Raw genomic sequence first — 19,270 nt, forward strand, 5'->3', positions numbered from 1 at the left:
TGTATTAGTGTTCCTAACCACTGTGTAAAATGCAAGAGAGCTTTGATTTAAAAAAAAAAAAAAGTAGCATTGCTGAGAGCTCTGGCTCTATTTAAGCAGTATTTGCTTAAATTTTTGAGAAATACATTATCTCACCTTTATTATGAAGCTTATGTCTGTGCATTTCTCACCCCCACTGTTGTCTAGGCTTTTGCCATATCAAGGCATTGTTCGTTGGTCCAGAACAGCCAGCACCAGGGCTCAGCTGAAAGTGGCTGTAAAACCACTTTGTTTTTATTTTGAGCTGTTTTCATTTTGAGCACAGAACCAAATTATAGAGGCACTGTGGGGGAATGTCAGGTTGTAAGTTTTATTTTGCTTATATATGTTTTCAATTGGATTAGGACTGCAACCAAACTGCAGTGAGATCTAAGGTAGTCTTCCCTTCTCAAAGGACAAGAACTACACACCCAGGTGGCAATCATTTGTAAAAACATCTCCCTAAAGAGCAGACATTCCTGTTTTGAAGAAGGATCAGCAGCAGGGACTTGGGTGCTGGTGCAGGCTCAGTTCTGCACATACCATTTCCTCCTGTCACACTACTGTTCTGAAAAAACTAGTTACCAGCCAGAAAAGTATTCAATAAGCCTGCGAATAGTTGTTTGAATTTTTTGAACTATGCAGCTTGCAGTTTCTCACCAAACAGTTGATTTAAGAGAACAGAGTAAGTGTTGTCTTGGGGTCTAAATTAGAGTAAGACTGACTCCAAGGTCAAGTGTGACTGTTTTATAACGGTGTGTTTGTTTTTATCCTGCAGCTCAGGGCCAGGGCACTAACTTTTAAACCTGGGGGTGGGGGGAAAGGTGAGATAAGGTTGTTCTGTTCTGCACAGGCTGGAGTGTAGATCTGAACAGAGAACAGTCCACATGCTTGATGCTAAATAGGAATAAAATATTTCAAGTTGTTTTCTCTTAAAGAGCTCCAGGATCAGGTCATTAAGAAATAGTAGCAAGTAGTGCACTGGGCAATATTGTACAGGGAAAGAAGAGGTTGGAAACTGGGGGACACCCAGTATTTCAGGTCTGAGCTGACGGTCCTTCTGCTGTCAACAGATCCTACCTGGTAGGTAGGTAGGTAGATAGTACCTACTTCAGCAGGTAAAGGACTGAGATACCTGCCAGGATTTAAACTTAGTACTGTAGAGGAACACGGGGGGGGGGTTTCTAGATAAGATGTAAGTTGCTCGGCTAACTCTTGGTGTGGTATTACACATCTTTACAGCATGTCTGTTCATTCAAGGAAAGATAGGGAAAAGGATACATGTTCATCCTGTGTTCTCTCTGCTAGAGGCTTGCATGAGCCATTGCTGTCAGCCTGAGTCACTGAGGTCACTGGAAGATAAAAGCTATGGCTCCCATCAGATGAAAACCAATGGGGAACAACCACTTGTAGTGATCGCTTGGTTGTCTTGCTTTGCTTGAAGGGACATCTCTTATTTCTGGCTATGGTGGAAGGCAACCAGAGAAGACGTTTTGTGACTGGTACTAGATTGAAACAGAATCTGTTTTAATTGAGGATAAACAATGATTCCTTCTCTAAAATGGACAAATACCTCTTCTCCAAAAATGATAAAATCCTTCCTCTCTGAGGCATCAGTGGGAGAAGCAAGGGATGTGTAGGCACCAGCTCAGTACCAACTCTGTGCTTTACTCTTAACCTTACAGAGACAGCACAGTAGAGAGATTCTTCATTGATTTAGTAAAAGCTACCCTTATTTCCATGGATATAATTGCAGAAGAGGCTAGATTCATCTGGAAACAAAGGCTCTAGTAATTGAAAAAAAAGGCAAAAATAAATTGTAAAAAAACCTAACAAATACACTAATTCTTTTAGCTAGTTTTCAGAAGAGAAGTTTTGTGGGTTGTTTGTTTTTTTTTTTTTTTAAAGGGAACAGTTACAAACTTATTTCTTAGTGGATACATTGAAAAGAGAGATTCCAAAAGGGCTTTGCTGCAATTAAGGGAACGATTGCATTAGGTTGTGCTGCAGTGATTTAGCGCGTGAGAAGGAAAATCCCAACTGAGTGATTTACACACTGATCCTGAACGTTTTGATTAAAGGTCAGACTCAGAAATGCAATTATACTTATTTGGAAGTCTGAAGAGAATCCACTGGGGAGTTAAATCTCTAAGTAGGAGTTGAATGTGTAAATTTTCACAGGTAGCTCTTTACTTACCCATGTCATTTTGTTGTGAATTTAGTTAGGGAAAGATTTACTTGAAAACTGAAGTCCAGCCTCTACTAGATTCTACAATAGGGAAGAGCACTCCTGTAGACTGTCCTGACTTTTGGATATCGCATATATAAGTTCTGTACCTTGCTGACTTAAAGGAGTTATAAAAGTAGCTACGAAGAAGAGAAAAGGGGTCCAGGAAAGCTGGTTGATTTTTCAAGGATTGCTGTTTCCAAGCTCAGGAACAGTTCATCCTGATATCCAGGAAGTCAAGCAAGAGTGGCAGGAGGCCTGCATGGATGAGCAAGGAGCTCTTAAGAAAGAAATTAAAAGGAAGTGTATAATGTATAAGAGGTGGAAACAGGGACAGGTGACCTGGGAGGAATATAAGAACACTATCTGAGCATGCACGGTTGAGGTCAGGAGAGCAAGGCTTGCCTGGAGCTGAATCTGGTGAAAGATGTGAAGGTCAAGAAGTACTTCTGCAGATGTATGAACAAAAAGAAAACTAGGGAAAATGTGGAGTGGGGGTACTGGGTTGGCCTTTTATGATGAAAAGCTTGGTGAATAAGGGGAGAGCAGTGGATGTTGTTGATCTCGGGTTTAGCAAAGCTTTTGATACTGTCACCCATAACATCCTTCTAGACAAACTGATGGAAGTACAGACTAGATAAGTGGACTGTGAGATGGACTGAAAACTGGTTGAGCTGCTGAACTCAGAGTTGTGACCAGCAGGATGAGGTTGAGTTGGAGGCCAGTCACTAGTGGTGTGCTTCAGAAGTCAATACTGGGGTCAGTACTGTTTAACATCTTCATTAATGACCTGGATGATGGGACAGTACACCTGTTAAGTTTGCAGATTGTACTACACTGTGAGGAGTGGTTGATAGACTAGGTGGATGTGCTGTTGTTCAGCAAGACCTTGACAGGCTGGAGAAATAGACTAAGAGGAACCTCATGAAGTTCAGTGAAGGAAAGCAAGGTCCTGCACCCGGGGAACAACAACAACTTCATACAGTGGTATGAGCTGGGGGCCCACTGGCTGGAAAACAGCTCTGCAGAATGGCCCTCTGGGGTCCTATGAGACATGAGCCAGCAGTGTGGCCTTGTGGCAAAGAAAACCAGCAGGGGTTCAGACCTGACTGTCTTGGATCATGGGAATACTGAAGCTGAACGTGCACCCTGTATGTCTGCCTGGGAGCTGGGTGCTGACATGCTCTGTCCGTGCACTGGAGGTTACCCACAAGAGCTGTGTCTAAACAGGGGACCACAGGGTCTGGAGGGTTGGGAGTGAGTTCTGTCAGCTTCTGGTGTGGGTAGGTCTGGGGTGGGAGAGGCACCAGCTCCCCCCCAGTGCCCAGACAGAAGGTCCTGCTGCCATGATGTGAGCCTGTGGGGCAGCTCAGGTCTCATCTGGTCTTCCCAATAGCAGCCCCTCTGGTCCCCACTTCTCAAGTGGACCCTCTGAAACTTAAAAGGCCACAGAACACCTACCACATAGATCATAATCAGATGAGAATTATCTTTTATTGCTTTTGTCATGATCCTAATCTGAGGCACTGCTTTAGTAGTAGGGAAGATACTTACCACTGACATTGCATGTGGGGTTTCCACTGGGCTCTGTGACGAAGGATGAACAGACAGAGCAGTTGAGGTGGAAAGGGTTACCTCTCTTTATCACTCCTCTGTGTTTTGCCTGGTATTTTAATTAAAACCAGATAGGAGAAGAATTTTCACACTGTTTCAAATCTTTAGTGATTTCACCTGCTGTTGAAAACTGCATCAGGACATAACACTGAAGGGATGATGTAAAGAGGAATGAATGCCCCTTTTAGCTGCTATGAATAGAGGCTTCTCATATCACTTAAGTGTTGACTTTTATAATTATGAGAAGATTACATGTTTCTGTTATTTTTTTAGCTGGTCCTCTAAGAGGTAAATTAACTAACATTTCACCACTTCATGTAACCTTTCAAAATGGAGAAGGGAGGTTTGGCTGGTAAATTGCATAAGATCACATTTATTTGGAGATGTTTACTGTAACTAACAAAGTGGAAAATTACCTTCCTAACCCTTTGGTCTTTTCTATCTGCTCACTCTTTCCCTGGTTTTGCAGTTCTCGAGTTTTCTTTTTGCTACCTAAGGTTTTTAATCAAAAATTGTTCTGGAGGCGTTTGCTACACAACTATGCTTTACTTGTATTTTTGTAAGTGTTGCTAAAAATTTAGCTGCAGCTCCTTTGCTGTCTGAGTGTAGGTAGTGGAGTTGATGAATTATTCACTAAATGAATGATGTCTGGGTGGTGGGATGCTTAAGGGTGTGGTAGGGTGTTAGGAGTGGGAGAGAAGATCATTTTGCCTCTTGTTCATCATGTTGGCTTGAGTCTGGCATCCAGCTCCACCAGAAACGGACTCCATCTTCCAGAATTCAGCTTAAAAAGAGGATGCCTTGCCATCTTGGCGTGGAGGCAGTGGGCAGGGTGGGTGTGGAGAGGTCACCCAGTGCTAGTCCTGGGAACAGGCCTGCCGTGATGTGCAATTGGGTCCCACAGAACTGAGGGCTGTCTGGCAGCTCCTGGTGTCTGTTCTGTCAAGACCAGACTCATTAGGCACCAGGGCATCAGTGCCAGTGCTACGCAGTGGTCGTTTTGAAAGATAAATCTTTTCTCCCCTCAAGCAAATAGCCTTTGACATTACCCATTGGGGCCAAAGTATATTTCACTGTTTGCATCTCAGTGCCACGTGCTATCGCAGGACATGTGTTCTTTAATAGGAGCAGCTTAGCACTTTGGCTAAGTAGTTGCAGGTTTCTCTGTAGAGGTTATGGGCCAAGGGTTTGACTGCAGGTGCAGTGGGCAGGTTGCGAAAAGAGCAGATGATGCCAAAGCCCCGTTATAGTTGGGGTTTGCTCACTGATCAGTGACTTGTACGTTGGTTTTTTTCCCCCTCTGCGCCCAGCTTTTGCAGAGGAGCCAGGCACTGCTACTGTTGGTCTGTCTGAGAATATAAAAGGTGGGTAGCAAAAAACCCAAGTGTGATTTGAAGCATGCAGTCGCTAGCTCTGAATGATGGCTTGTCACTAGCTGGGAAACAGTGCATAACTGAGTGCATAAGAAGAGTCAACACATATTTCTTACTTGAGTGCTATGACTGTGTCCGTTTCCCACTTCTTTTCATCTGAGAAAACTAGCTCTACTCTTCTTTTTTTCTAATTTTCTGGCCTTTTGCACCCACTCTGTTCCCAATTTGCATCAAGATGAGACAGGGACAGAACAGGGGAGAGGGATGGTCCTGTGTGTGATATTTGTGCATTTCTGGATCATTCATCGATACTAATTGGATGTGGATCAATCACGTGTTTACATTTCTGTTGAATTAGCCAGACAGACCGCGTACCCTAGAGTTCACACCGGCTGCTTGAGAGCAGACTGTTACCTGATGAGGACTGACAATACCAGATCCAGCAAAAAGTCAAAGCAGTCCAACAGATAATACCTGACCTAGCAGAAATCCTGACGATATGAAGTTAACTATCAGTACTTTACACTGTGTGTCAACTTTTTATACACTACTAAGAGTTGTAAAGCTGGATTTATTCAGTTATTGGAACATGGCCTCATGTACTGCAGTGCTGCTGCCCGTCTCAGTGGAAGGGTCGCTACTGAGTGAAATGAGATCTGCCTGCTCCTACGGGTCTGGGTGGTGCTGGCTGGCCACAGCTGCCTTGGAGGGCAAATCACTGGAAGGTGAAAATGGAGCTCAGGTCCTTTCATGGTTATGTGAAGCTCAGAGTTATCCCCTTGTAAGAATCACTGCAGACAGGAATCTGACTAAAGCCTGGAACAACCACGACTTGTCTGCCTTAGGTCTGCAGTGGAGAGCAGCTGAACCCATGGGACCGCCCAGGTCTGTAGAAGCCTCACTTTTCTCTGGAAGTTGGCAGCGTGTTGATTTTCTAATTTTTACCTTCCCCCCCCACCCCCCCAGTTGTATCTATAGGAAGGAAAAGAGCCTACATATATAGCATTTAGTGTTACTGTTTCCTGGAGGTGGAGGAGGCAAAATTAGAATATCCTGTTTACATGTCATTAGTGCTGTATTTGACCAGCTGTCCCAAGGGTTTTCAGCTCGCTAGATCAGGACAGGCTTTTCTTATGGTCTGAGTGTCTTACTGGAGTAGAGGAGCGTGGCTGTTATCACTAGCACTGAGCACCACCCTGGGCTGAGCCTTACAGCTGCAGAGGAGACAGGGCATTTCACTGTAGCCAAGGCAGGGAAAGTGAGGTTTGTCAGGTTAGGTACTTCAGAACTACAATCTTCCATGAGCTGAAGGTGGGAGAGACCTATGGCAAATGACTTTCTGAAATTGTTACTCCTGCAGGACATCCTTACAGGAAGGTATATCCCTCCTCCTCATGTTCTCAAAGCATCTTTCTGTCACTTGACTTGCAGTGACTGAAAAAAATATGGTTCAGAGGGTTGAGGTGACAGAGGTTTTTAAGTAATTTCCAGCTTTCTTTAAGTTAATAGTTCAGTCTTTCTAAATAGCTTGGCATAATACCTGCCTATACGCGTGTTTTTGTTTAAGCAAACCTATTTATACTTCTGGAAATGATAAAGAATCTCCAGGTGGCAGGTGAGAATTAGCGAGCCTGTGTCGGTGGCACCTTTGCAGAGTGGGTGGTAGAAATGCGGGGCTGCTGTGGATGTGTAGCGCTTGGGTACTGCTTGTGGAAGGAGCTGCTGACTTTATAACCAAATGTGGTTACGTAATGCCATGCCTTTTCCAGATTGTCATGCTCGTTCTGAAAATAGACCGTTATCTAAGAAAACAGAAAAGTGCACCTGGAAACTTTTAGACTAGTCTCCTTGTTTAATTGTGAACCCATTTTAAATATGTCAAGGAAGGCAGCTGTAATATATGACCTTTTTTTGCCATATATTAGAGTGATGACTCATATGTGCAATGTCGGGAGAATGCAATGAAAACTCTTTCCAACTTGACGTCTGTGCTGTTGATGTTTTTGGGTCTGACATGCTCTGGAGTTCAGGGTATTTGGGCTGCATTGTTGGTGCTTTCAGTATCACTGTTGTTACCTGGTTGCACAGATTTTTCTAAGCTGAACCATTTAGATTGATTCTGTCTTTTCCATGTCATCTCAGAAGGCTTTTTCTCTGAAGACCACACAGGTGCCAGTGGCTCCCATTTAATACAGAGAAGGGCCAAGACACAGAGAAGCTAAATGGTTTGCTAAAGACCACTAAGAAAGTCAAAGCTGAAAAAAAGGGGCTGGTACAGTAGAGTCGCTGGCTGGTCCTGTACTGTGGTCACTGTCATTTATATAGGAAAATCTGCAATGTGTGTAGAGAGGTATTGATGTGTGGTATCAGTAAGCACAGAGGAAAGGTGATGAAAATAGGAGCTTTTAAGTATTTTATTGTAATGAAACTGTCTCAGTGTCTGTAAACCTGCCACTGGAAACAGCTTAAATAAAACTTAGCAGGTCCACATTCTGACCTGTGTTATGCCAGAGAAAATCTAAAATAATGGTGTGAACAAGCATCTCATCCTAGAGCTCAGGTGATCTCCAGCTGGTGCAACCAGCTAAATAAACTTATAGAAATTAAAGCACTGGTAGAAATTTCAGTATCCATGTTAATTAGAAAACAAATGTTTATGTGTGAATGCATTTGCAACATGAATATTTTTTTTTGAGACTTATCACCATCTGTGAACTGCCACTTCTGTTGCCCATTACATTGGAGTATGCATTGATGAAGGTCTGCCCTCTTCCTAAATCAGTGTGAATATACAGCTAGACTGAACGCCCCTGGTGCTCTACAGCACCCTCCCAACAAGAAAGTTGCTGAGAAGCACTGGGGAGCTTTGGATGTTGGTATTGGATCTTTCTGTACTGAAACTAGCACCTCACTTCTTTTGTCTGTATGACCTGTGTGTGTGTCCCTGTGGGGCTTGCCTGGCACCTCTGGATGGGGTGGTGTGTCCTCCTCTGCCAGCAGTTGTTCAAGCTGAAGATTTTGCTGTCCTCAACCTGTCTTCACCTGATTGCTGCTACCACTGTGCTAGCAATTTTACACTCCTCAAGTAGATTGAATTATATGTGTGATCACACTTACAATGTTCCAGGCAAAATAAGTGTGGTTTGAGCTGAAAGGCCTTGTTGACCTGGTCCCTTTGGGCTATAAGAGGATGCATGTCCACAGCGAGACAATCAGATGTTAAGCAGTGGAGGGGCAGTAGGACAGGGAAGGGGCTTTACAGACATGCTTTTCCCTCCAAGTCATTCACTTCCAGCAGTGCTCTCTTTTACCACCACCCCCACCTCCCCCAGCTGTATGTGTCTCCTTGCTTTGCTAATCCCAGTAATCACAAGCTACTTTTAGAAGCCAGGTTTTCTTCTGTCTTTTTTCTGGTCAGTAATTCAGTTGCTAAATTTATTTGCAAGTCCCCTTGTGCTGTGGTTGTCAACTTGAGCATGAACCTTGAGCAGTCAGCTGAGCTCTGAATCACAGACAAAGCAACCCAAAGTGGCACAGACGATAGAGCAGCCACAAGAACTACTTGGTCTTCCAGTTCATTGCCTCAGTAGTAAAAGATCTTTCTATAAATGCCAAGTGAGAAGTATAAATCATCCTGGAACTGCCATGCACTAAATCAAGAAGCAGAGAAACGAATGAATATTTGTAAACCAAGTGTCAGTGTAACTAAAACACTGCGCAGAACAATAGGCCTGTGATATGCCTTGTGCCGTCGGGAGGCTCTGCGGCAGAGTTGGAGATCCACACAAAGGGAAGTTATGCAGAGGCACGCCGGCTGCGGCCGAGGCAGGATGAACTCTGTGCAGATAGTGTCAGTAATTTCATGGTTCAGAGCAGTAATTTCACATACTGTATGAAGCAATAAGCATTTGCTGTGCTAGCTTCAGGCTTTCACTGTGCGACTGGTTGGATCTACTTTAACAGTAACAAAAGCCTTCCAGTCTCCAGCAGCTGCTAATCAGAGCTGATACCGGCTCCCATGACATCTCCCACTCTGCAGTGCTGACCCGGGGCTGACGAGGTTTAGTTTACCAGCACAGACATGCCCTGGGCTTGTAGCTGCTAAAATACAGAGTCGGAGAGGGTGGTGCTTGAGAGTTGTTTCTACAGCCTTCTGTGTTCCCAAACTCTTGCCCATCATCTCACCCTGCATTTGAAAGTCTGGAAAGTTTCCAGTGAAATAGAATGGCCTGTGTATTTACCAAAGCAAGTAGGAATAGGCTGAGGCTGAGCCTTGCTGACCTGCTGGCTGTACCGATCCCTCAGGCAGGTAAAGCTCAGCTCCTGTGTCCAGATCAGCACTGTCATTCCTGGAACTGGTCCCAGTGCCTCCCTTCGGTGGCCATGACCTCTCCCAGCAGCTTTGTCCTACCTGAGCCACAGCCTTGTTAAGGAAGAGGCAGAGTAGAGGTAATGGGAAGTTATTCCAGGAGCTGGAGTTAGAACCTAGAACTTGCTTCTACAAAAATTCTAGTGAATGTGAACTTCACTGCGTTTGTAACGAAATATAAATCAATCTCAAACTTTGATTTTTCGAAGTAAGTTCTACATGTGTGTTCCTCCTGCCCCAAGCCTTTGTATTAACTGAGTAAAGCCTCCTGTAGGAGGCAGGCACTGAAGTGATGGAGATCTTTTTAAGTCAGCAGATATGTATCTCAAGGGCCCAAGTAGTTTATTGGTGGGGTTTTTACCTTCTTTCCTTAAGGAGTAAGGTCAGGGGCAATCTCAATAAGGCTTAACAATGACAGCAGAAAGTTTCCTGGTCCACAGCCTGCTTCTTGTCTTAAGCTGTGATTTGTGTTAGCTGTTGTGGCCTATCTCTCTCCAGTTTAGCATACTCAAACCTCTAGCATGGTTGCTGTGGGGAGCACATGGTACTTGAAAGCCAGAGTTGTGTTACTGGATGGGATCAGGTCCCTCCTGGCTGTGGGGTGTTGCAGTGCCAGGTGTGGGTGGGCTGTGGCTTGGGAGGGGAGCTTAAAATGTTTACCTGAGCATTTCCCACTTTTATTAGTCTGTCATTTTCAGCCTCAATTCAGGTTGTGGTGTCTTCTGATCTTCCCCTGGGGGAGAGGGCAGTGCTGGTAGCTTAGACAGTCCCTCCATTGTTCCTGTCACAAGAACGTTGCTGCTGAGCATGTCCAGGATATATTTATCTATTTATAACTTGTACATACCAGACTTTATTTTATGTTGGGTATTCAAGCCTTGGTACATTTGCCAGGCATCTGCCAGGTGACAAATTAAAGCCCTCCACCGAGAGCTATTTTCCTGGGCTGCCTTCCTTGCTCTTGCCTGGCTGCTGGGAAGAGGCTCTGCCACTGTGCCCTGTGTAGGTGCCTTGTTTCTTCTATCTGCTTCTGACTGGGAGATGACGTGTGTGTTGGAAGATCCCTCCTCCTGTGGTTGTTGGAAGGAAGGGAACATTTTTCTTGCCTGAAGTCACCTCTCAGCATCTGAGTTGCTGCAGTCCAGGACGTCTGCACAGTAGCTGCTGTCAGCTCAGGCAGGTACTGCTGCAGCAGTGGCACGGCTGCCCAGGCTTGGGACAGCTCTGATGCTTCACTATTTACCCAGCTTCTTTAGCAGAATATTTTTTTTTAAAGGTAGTAGCAACACCCCGTGTAAAACCTGCCCCAGCGTGAGATCACTGGCTGCAGGCACCGCAGCCTGTGTGGGAGCACCTCCCGTGGCCAGTGACACCTGCAGGTGTCTGAGGCAGCCCCACCACAGCCCTTCCGCTCTTGTAGCTGGCCCTTGTCGCTGCAAGTTGATTTCTTGAGCTGAGTTAAGGCTTCCCTCCTCCTTTGTTCTTCCAGCTTCACATTTGTAGGTTTTCATTTCCCTGCCCCTGCACCTTGGCTAGGCCACAGGTGTGGAAAAACTTGTAGAAGACTTATGTGGAGATGGTCTTTTTCCTGTCCGAGAGAAGAATAGGGGATTTTGCAGTAGGCCAGTGTGACGTTCACCCGCCCTTTTCCCAGTACTGCAGCACGAACAGAAATGCAGAGGCAAGGAGGGAGTCATCTGTGCCATGTGTTAGTTGTTAATTTTAGCTTTACCATAACTCTTGATGACAGGGCTTGGTTGTTTCCTACTGTAGGCAGCATGTAGCAGTTATCCTGGAGATACGGTGTGGCTGTAAGACGGTAAAGCTGCAGCTCATCCCTGAGCCATGGCGTGCTGTCAAGAAGTGCGATAGCCAGATTCTCCCTCTGACTCACACAGCTGCTGTGTAGTGAAGTTGAGAGGCCACATGGTATTGTTTTTCTTGCATTTGTGCTAAATCCTTGACTTCAGGGTAAGTGAGGATGGCATTAGGCACAGCCTGAGTTCCACACGTGTCTGAGGACAAAGCTTGTCCAAAAGGTGGTTACGTATTTCATTTAACCTTTGCCTATTGCCTTTTTCCCAATTCTGGGTACCTGGTGAGGTCTGTATGAAGTACCAGCCTGCACTGTCATGGTCAAAAGAGCACCCCAGGATTTGATGTACAGGTCCCAAACTGAACTTCTCCTAATGTGTAGTCTACTACAGGGAACTCTTACAACTACATTATAGCAGGCTGAACAAAGATCATCTGTCTTTAATATTTTCTCTAGGTTGTTCCTGATACCTTTCCTTGTTATAATGCATTGCATTCGGTCTCTTGAGTCTGAAGCAAAATCACTGACTGCATCAGAAAATACCTGTCTTTCTTTCTCCTGGTGTTGATACTAGTATTTTGTTAATGCATGAGTAACCCAGAGAGCATTGTGCTTCTGACGGCTGTGTTGCCACACAGTGCTGGAGGTTTGCCTGGCTTGCATCCAGAGATGATGTTCTGAACTGACATGGTCAAGCTCAGTGAAGTGGACTGGTTAAAGGTGTGGGGAGCACTGGCAGTGTGCTGCAGCTAACTCCAGCAGGGCATCTGTGGGAGCTCCTTCTCTTTTCTAGGGTCGTTTTCATTGATGGTCTTTTGCTGTGGTCCACAGAGTGTTCAGTCTCTACTCTTGTGTTTGGTTAAACACCATGTGAGGATGCAGACATCTCTTGCAAACTTTGGGTATGTGCAACATCTTGTAACAGCTCTTTCTAGCTAAAGAGACACACCAGATCTGTAGGAGAACTGATGACTTGGGTGGAAATGCACCAGTTGATGTGTTAAAGAACTGAAGGTACAGTTGGCTGCTTAGAATAGAGGTGTCAGGAGGGGCAAGGAATTATATAAAGGCTGAAGTGGTTGATCTGAAGTCATGTCAAGTGAAGTGTCAGAAATGAGACATGCGTGCTCTGTAACAGAACATTCTTCATAGGCAGTTTAACAAGCTTTGGAATTAAATCGGGGGGGGGGGGGGCGGGGAGTAATGTAGCTGTTATGTCAGGGCTTTCACGAGTTGCAGTGTGCAGTCTGGGCTGTGACTGGTGGAAAACCAGACCTGAACAGCCATGTAATCAGTGCTTTTCCTAGGCAGTTATGAGCTCACACTATACTCACACCACAGCTGCATATATATTTTCCAAAATACACTTTTGGAATTATACATGCGCTTTTTTAGTATGCTAATCATCTCTGTGGTCATTCATTCCTAGAGTTAACGACTAGTCTCTTAGAGAAAACAAGTTAACAAACTGACAGCTGCTCATAATGAATCACTTGCTGGAGAGGCCAATGTAAGTTTAATATCCACAATAAATCTTCTTTTGCTTATGATGGTTCAGTGGAGCAATGGCAAAGAAATGAGGCAATAACTTCATTTATCAAAGCAGTTCATGGCTATAGTAGATTTGTGCATGAGAGCTCATAGACAGAAATGCCAGAGAATTACAGACTGTGGATTTCTGTTCTTTGAGTAATATTAAGTGTAAATGGCAAGAGGTAGATCTCACAGTCAGACTATCAATAGCTGTCAGTCGTGGGTAAATGGTTGGCATGAAAGGATGGGCAAGAAGGGTGCAGACATCTCGGGAGCTCTGAAAGGGCTTTCTTCTGGCTCCACTGCCAGGAGTGAAGTGAAATGTCATACCAAGACCTGATGCTGAAGTAACAGACTGCTTGTTTCAGATGTGAACCCCATGTTATCTGCTGTGTGTGCAACCCCTCCTGCCTCAGGGCCATTGCAGAGCTCATGGTGTGTGATGAGGCAGAGAGCAGTTTTGTGGATGCTGTGCTGCTGGTGGGAGTAATTCCTGCAGCGGCTGGCTGACCGGGGCGCCTTTTCTGATCACAGTGTCCACAGTAATCAATAACTATCTTTCATCAGCAGTTAATCATTAACTTATGGCAAATAGCAGACCTTTTTCATAACCTTTGGTTACAAATAAATAAATAGACATAACAGCCTTGGATAAGGCAACAAATTTTCTGAAATTCCCATTTCCTGTATTGAAGCTGAGCTAGCCTAAGGACCAGCACTTTCTTAACACTTTGTTTGCAGTGATCTGATGGATCTAGCTGGCAGCTAGTTTGTGTTACAGGTTTAGCTTGGAACGTTGGCATCTGATGTTAAACTTTCAGTTCCTGCTTCACTGAAAATTGAAATCAGGTTTAAATTATTATTATTAATAGACTTACTGTTGTTTAAAATTGTTTCATTTCACAGATGTGGTTATGGTCCAAAATGGCAACGTTGTGCCAGGACATTGAGGTAGTTGCATGAAAGGCTAATATCTCCATGATTTGAAATGAGGGAGTTACGGGTTTCTTGGTGTTTATACCTTTGATTTAGTGAAAGATCTTTCCATTTCAGTATTTGAATGAGTAGCATAGGAAGATTCCTTTCTTCAAATACAATTTTTTTTAAATTGACAGTATCCCATTTAAACTGATGACACTACTCAGCCCATACAGATGGCTGTGTTAATGCTGCACTGAACTGAAACAGTTCAGTTTCAGAAATGGTGTTTAAAATGTGTCTTGAATAGCTTGGGGAGGGGGGGCAGAGATATTCATGGGCATCCTGTTGTCTGTGAGACCTCACTGAGAGCCCAGGTGAAGTCTCAGCTGTATTCCTGGGTACTGCTCTTCTGCCGGGGTTACTCATCTCCATGCAGCTAACTGCCAGGGACAGATGGCATTTCTGTCTCTGTGGCGTGGCAGCTTAGGCCAATTCATATACTGGGACTGAATAAAAGCAAAACCCGTGTAAACTGAACAGAGACAGCAAATGCTTTGTTAGCTTAACTTTGTTTTTGCTGCTATTAAAAGTTTCTACCGGTTCATAATATGCTGATTTCCCCCCAGACAGCTTGCATTTGTATTTTCTGTGTGTTTTTCTGTATAAAATGTTCACAGCACAGCAGGGGAGAATTCTGGATGATTAAAGACCAATTTTGTAGTTCTCAAGTTCTTAGACTCTTAAGTATATTAGCAATTTTGTTGATGCTAATGATTAATGCTAATCTTGTGCCTGCATTTGTAGAAGTAGGGCCTTAAACAGTACATGGAGCACAGCAGTTTCATTATAGAGTTGTGGGAGGCAAAAATCTCAATTTTTATTTTCCACTGTAGTATTTTAAAAAAAATCACATAGCCTTGTCTTGAGATGTGCTGTCCTGCTACAATTGGAATAGAGACCAATGGACATCTCAGAAAAACTTAAAATCAGTAGTCCTGAGTATGTGACAAAAGGACATGGATTCCTCAGCATTTAGTTTCCTCTTTATGGGGATACAGAAGCAAACTGATTCTTGAATTATCCCCCTCCCCTGGTTTGAATTTAGAGAGGCTATGCATAGATAGAAGTAAACGCATAGGCAAAAAACTCTTAGAGCTGTATCTATGAGGAAAAAGCTTTTCAAAAACAAACAAAAAACCACCCCCAAAACCCCTCTTTGTATTGCTTATTGTAATAATGAACTTTGCTGTGAGTCTGCTGGGTGTGGAGCTAACTGCAGACTTTGCCAGTGCTGCGTTGGCTCTTCATACTTTGGTCTCACATGGACTTCATGGGAGTCATTCCTGGTATCACCAAGAGCAGGCTTGGGCAGCGAAGTGAATTTCTGACCCCACTGTGGCAGAACTGTCAGCCAGAAATTTTGCCCTTAGACCATAAGGAAGGTAGAAGCCTTGCTCTTCTGTTCTCTAAGATGCCAGGTTGTTTATAAGGTTACATGCTATATTCATGGAGAGTTAAACAATTATTAAATGGGACTGAGAGACCCGTTTTCCCAGTACTGCATGGCTTTCACCATGGACCAACACTCTTGATGTTGCGTTGCTGGAGCGGGGCAAAGAGAAGTCTTCTGGTTTTGGAATGAGTTGTTTTAGTAGTGATTATTGAATGTAATGTGATGGAGCACTTAGCTGTAAAGGTCTCACTCACTATTTCTTGGGCAAACCAAGTTACTTTCAGAGAGTGTGTGAATTTTCTGTCCTCTCTTGTTGCACCTGCCTTTTGGATTTCTGTCTTTAGCCTGCCTCAGTCTCTGTGCATTGAAACACCAGCAGAGGCTTCTCCCCGTCCTTTTATTTTGGGTTAATTTCCATGCATTTGTTTCACTCAAACCACCTGCTGCTGTCTTGGATACTTGAATCTATTCAGGGTGAGGAGCTCATTGATTTAGGGCTTGATGGAGATATCATGAGTGTTAGGAATCAATGGCCTGGAGCTGTTTTTAGGAGCTGCAGAGGATACTAACTTTCATTCTATTTCTGCTTTGTAGGTATTTGTATAAAATGTGGAAAAGGTGTGTATGGAGCGAGCCAGGCTTGCCAAGCAATGGGTAACCTCTATCATACCAACTGCTTCACATGCTGCTCTTGTGGTAAGTCAGATCTACTGTAGTCTTATTAAGTGTCTTCCTTTTGTAATACATATTTCTTCAGCAACCAGTGTACAGAGTGAGACCTCATCTTGCCTTCTTCCTCAGGCAAAATTCCCACGCAAGACTTCAGTTTCAAAAGTTGCTTTTTATTTGCCATCTGTAAGTGTTCAATGGTGTTTTCCTAAGCAACAGCCTAGAAAAGCAGTTTTTCGTTGTTTTGAGGGCTGCATTTACAAAATGGCTTCAACCTGACCGTTAAAAGCACTGCATACTTTAAATCAATTGTGTTTATGGAACTGTAAATGTGCATTTATCATTTTTACAGAAAAACAATAAAATTTGTGCAGCCCAACCCATATTTTCCCTCACTTTCTATTTGCAAATGCAACTCTAGTCAAGCATGTATATTTGTCATTTCTGTGTATATGTAATGCTCAAAAACTGTTCTCTTATGTTTGAATGTGATAAGAACAAACAGAAACTGCATGTTGAAATACCTCAAGCTATTACAGTATTTTATTTTTGTAGAGGAAAACTTACAGGTAGATCATTGTTTCCTCATTGCTGTTCTCAGGACTTTTTTAGATTTCTCTTTTAATCTGAATGCGTCTGAAAGTGATGTATTCTATATGTGATTTGGGGAAGTCATGGCTTGTCCAGGGGAAGCAGGACTTGGAAAATCCAGGGCAGTACTTTCAGAAGTGTTTGCCTTACGTCAAGCATTGTGTTCTTAAGTTGGAAACCTCCTCAGTGTCTTGTTTGTAACTGCTGAGAGTTCACAAATTCCCACCGAGTTCAAGGGAAGTATGAGAGCTCAATTTTCAGGAGTCAGGTAATTTTTCTTGATATACCCACACATTTATTTAGGTTCATAAATATATAAAAATATTTGCCTGGATGTTGAAGATCTTGTTGCGATACATATACTCAGCAAAAGATACACTCCAAACAGAATATGCCAAGCGTAAATTGTTTATACAAAGGATTAATTAAGGATTAGAAAAAGAGTAAAAGCTTATTGGCATGGAACCATATAAGTTGATAATGAAAAGACCATTGTAAAGTTCACTTTTGAAAGGAGAAGTGTTGTCTCTTGAGATTTGTACAGATAAATATTGGTTTAAAGAAACCTACAACCTGAACGTAGAATTTAGTGACCTTTATAAGTGACTGGACCATTACCAGGTTCTAGAATAAAACCTTCAGGGATTGCTCTTGACTTTGCTTAAGTCTTGACAGTGAGTGAGTAGCTATTTTGTTGGCTCCCAGAGTGAACAGCATCCTGATTAGCAGAGGATTACAAAATATGATATGGGATAATAATCTATCTGCTCATCGCCAACATTAACCTAACCTAATTGCATGGGTGAATTCCAGCTTCTCTGGGCCAGACATGTTGTTTTTAAGTAGTCAGGATGCATGTTTGCTACCACAGGGGTCTGTACACAGGTCACACTGTTCCTCAGAAGAATGTATAAGGGCTGAGGAATGTATTTTAACAGCAAAATACAAACCTAACTTAGTTATTCAAAAGCACAACAAGCTTTTCTGACTGTTCTGGTGAGGTGTGTGTGGCCAGTGTACACCTACCGTAGGGCGACTTTAGACATGTCCGTTTGGAGCGTAGTTTTGCCCCACCCCACAGTGCTGGTGGAATTTTGAGATTCACACAGCTTTCCATGAGTCATGCACACACAAGGAAACAGTGCTCCAGGTTGTCTTCTGAGCCTCTTGCCGTACTGCTCATGGCCTGGAGAGCCCAGCTATCATCCGCCAGGATGTTTCACAAGTGAGAAGGGCTTGGATTTCCCCTCTGTCTGCAACCTTTTTGATACAACTCCATCAAAAGGGGAATGCATGGGGACTTTCTTATGTTAGGCACTGAAAAGGTGAATGTGCTGCTAATGTGGCAGTAGTGCCTGAGTGAAGGTAAAAAAACTTGATCAAAGCCTAGATTCAGCGACATGCAATTGTGAGTCAAAAGCAGAGCCTCCGCTCTCAACTCAACTCTGAAATACTGTCAAAATGAGCATAGCTGGAAAAGGGGCTGTTGCATTAACTCCTTGGTTTCCCACTTGGGAAAACCAGAGTGATTCAGGATAGTTTCCGTACATCCAGACCTTGGGAATGAGGCATGTAGGTCCCATCTATGGGAATTGCATCCTGGAGTGTGCTGCTGAAAAGGCTTTACAGGACCTCTTGTACAAGCAACTAGACAGAAACTTCTCACAGTACTGAAGTTTATGAACAGGGAGTTTATTTTACCTTCAGTGTGACATTGCTGGGACTCAGGTGAGAATATTCTGCACTCTAGTTTTGATGCCCATCTTTAACAAGATCAGGAAAAACTGGAGAGGGTCTGAAAGGACTACATAGATGATTAAAGGCTGGAGAAACACTATCGTGAGAGCCCAGTATTTTGGGTATCAGAAATTACAGGAGGGACATGTGGCTGGAGCTTGTAAATACTTTTACCATAAAACTGCTTTAGAAAGTGGTCTCACACATACTAGTGACAAACACAAGAGAGGTATTTTCTGAAGGCTTAAATTACACAATTCAAATTGGAAATCAAAGACAGTTTTTATACAATGAGGACGATTAACTGCTGGAATGGAACAGCAAGAGAAGTGGCAAATTCTGTATTCTTACTTGTTTTCAAATTAAGACCAAATGTCCTTTTGGAAAGCATTTTAAGTTGAGCCAAGCTTTTAGATTCAATACATAGGTAACTGGGTGATCATTATTGACCTTTGCTAAGCAAAAGGTCACAGCACACTGACTAATGCTCCTTCTGAGCCTTTGACAGGATAGTAGAGAAGTACATTAGTACTTTCTGCCGAAAAGAGTTCCTATTGTATACTTAGAAATCTGAGATAGAGTAAGAGCGCAAGCTTGCCTGCCTTTTTTCCTCCTTTTTTCCCAAATAACAAGAATGATCCAGACTTTTCTCCAGCAGTTATCAGTCTTACTTTCAATACAGTGGATCTAGAAAGTAAAAGGCAGTAACTGCAGAAGAAAAATTCTGTACCTGAAAACACTTGATGTAGATAAGGGCCCAATATTTAACCAGCTACAATTAATAAATTAGAAAAACTATATATATTTCAAACCCTTGGGAAAAGTTGTGGTTTGGAGACCACTCAGGCTGAAATGTGATAATGAGTGATGGAGCCTCTAAGGGCCTTGTTTCAGCACTCAGCAGCGTGTGTTTTCAGCTCAGCAAAGACAAGTACAGTTACTCAGAGAA

General features: G+C 43.4%; 1 protein-coding gene across 2 annotated transcripts in view; it reads left to right on the forward strand.

Annotated features, from left to right (window-relative positions):
• Window positions 1-19,270, forward strand: part of WTIP (WT1 interacting protein) — an 85,996-nt gene that overhangs the window by 16,061 nt on the left and 50,665 nt on the right. The window contains exons 1-2 of one of the 2 annotated variants that reach the window (XM_074839794.1): window positions 13,751-13,799; window positions 15,919-16,020. In XM_074839794.1, coding sequence (XP_074695895.1) covers window positions 15,975-16,020 — 46 coding nt within the window. In that variant the 5' untranslated portion in view covers window positions 13,751-13,799; window positions 15,919-15,974. Of the gene's footprint in view, window positions 1-13,750; window positions 13,800-15,918; window positions 16,021-19,270 lie in introns of those variants that run through there. The other variant, XM_074839793.1, reaches the window with a different exon arrangement.

The sequence above is a fragment of the Strix aluco genome, chromosome 14 (genome assembly GCF_031877795.1).
Source record: "Strix aluco isolate bStrAlu1 chromosome 14, bStrAlu1.hap1, whole genome shotgun sequence".
In the NCBI taxonomy this organism is placed as follows: domain Eukaryota; kingdom Metazoa; phylum Chordata; class Aves; order Strigiformes; family Strigidae; genus Strix; species Strix aluco.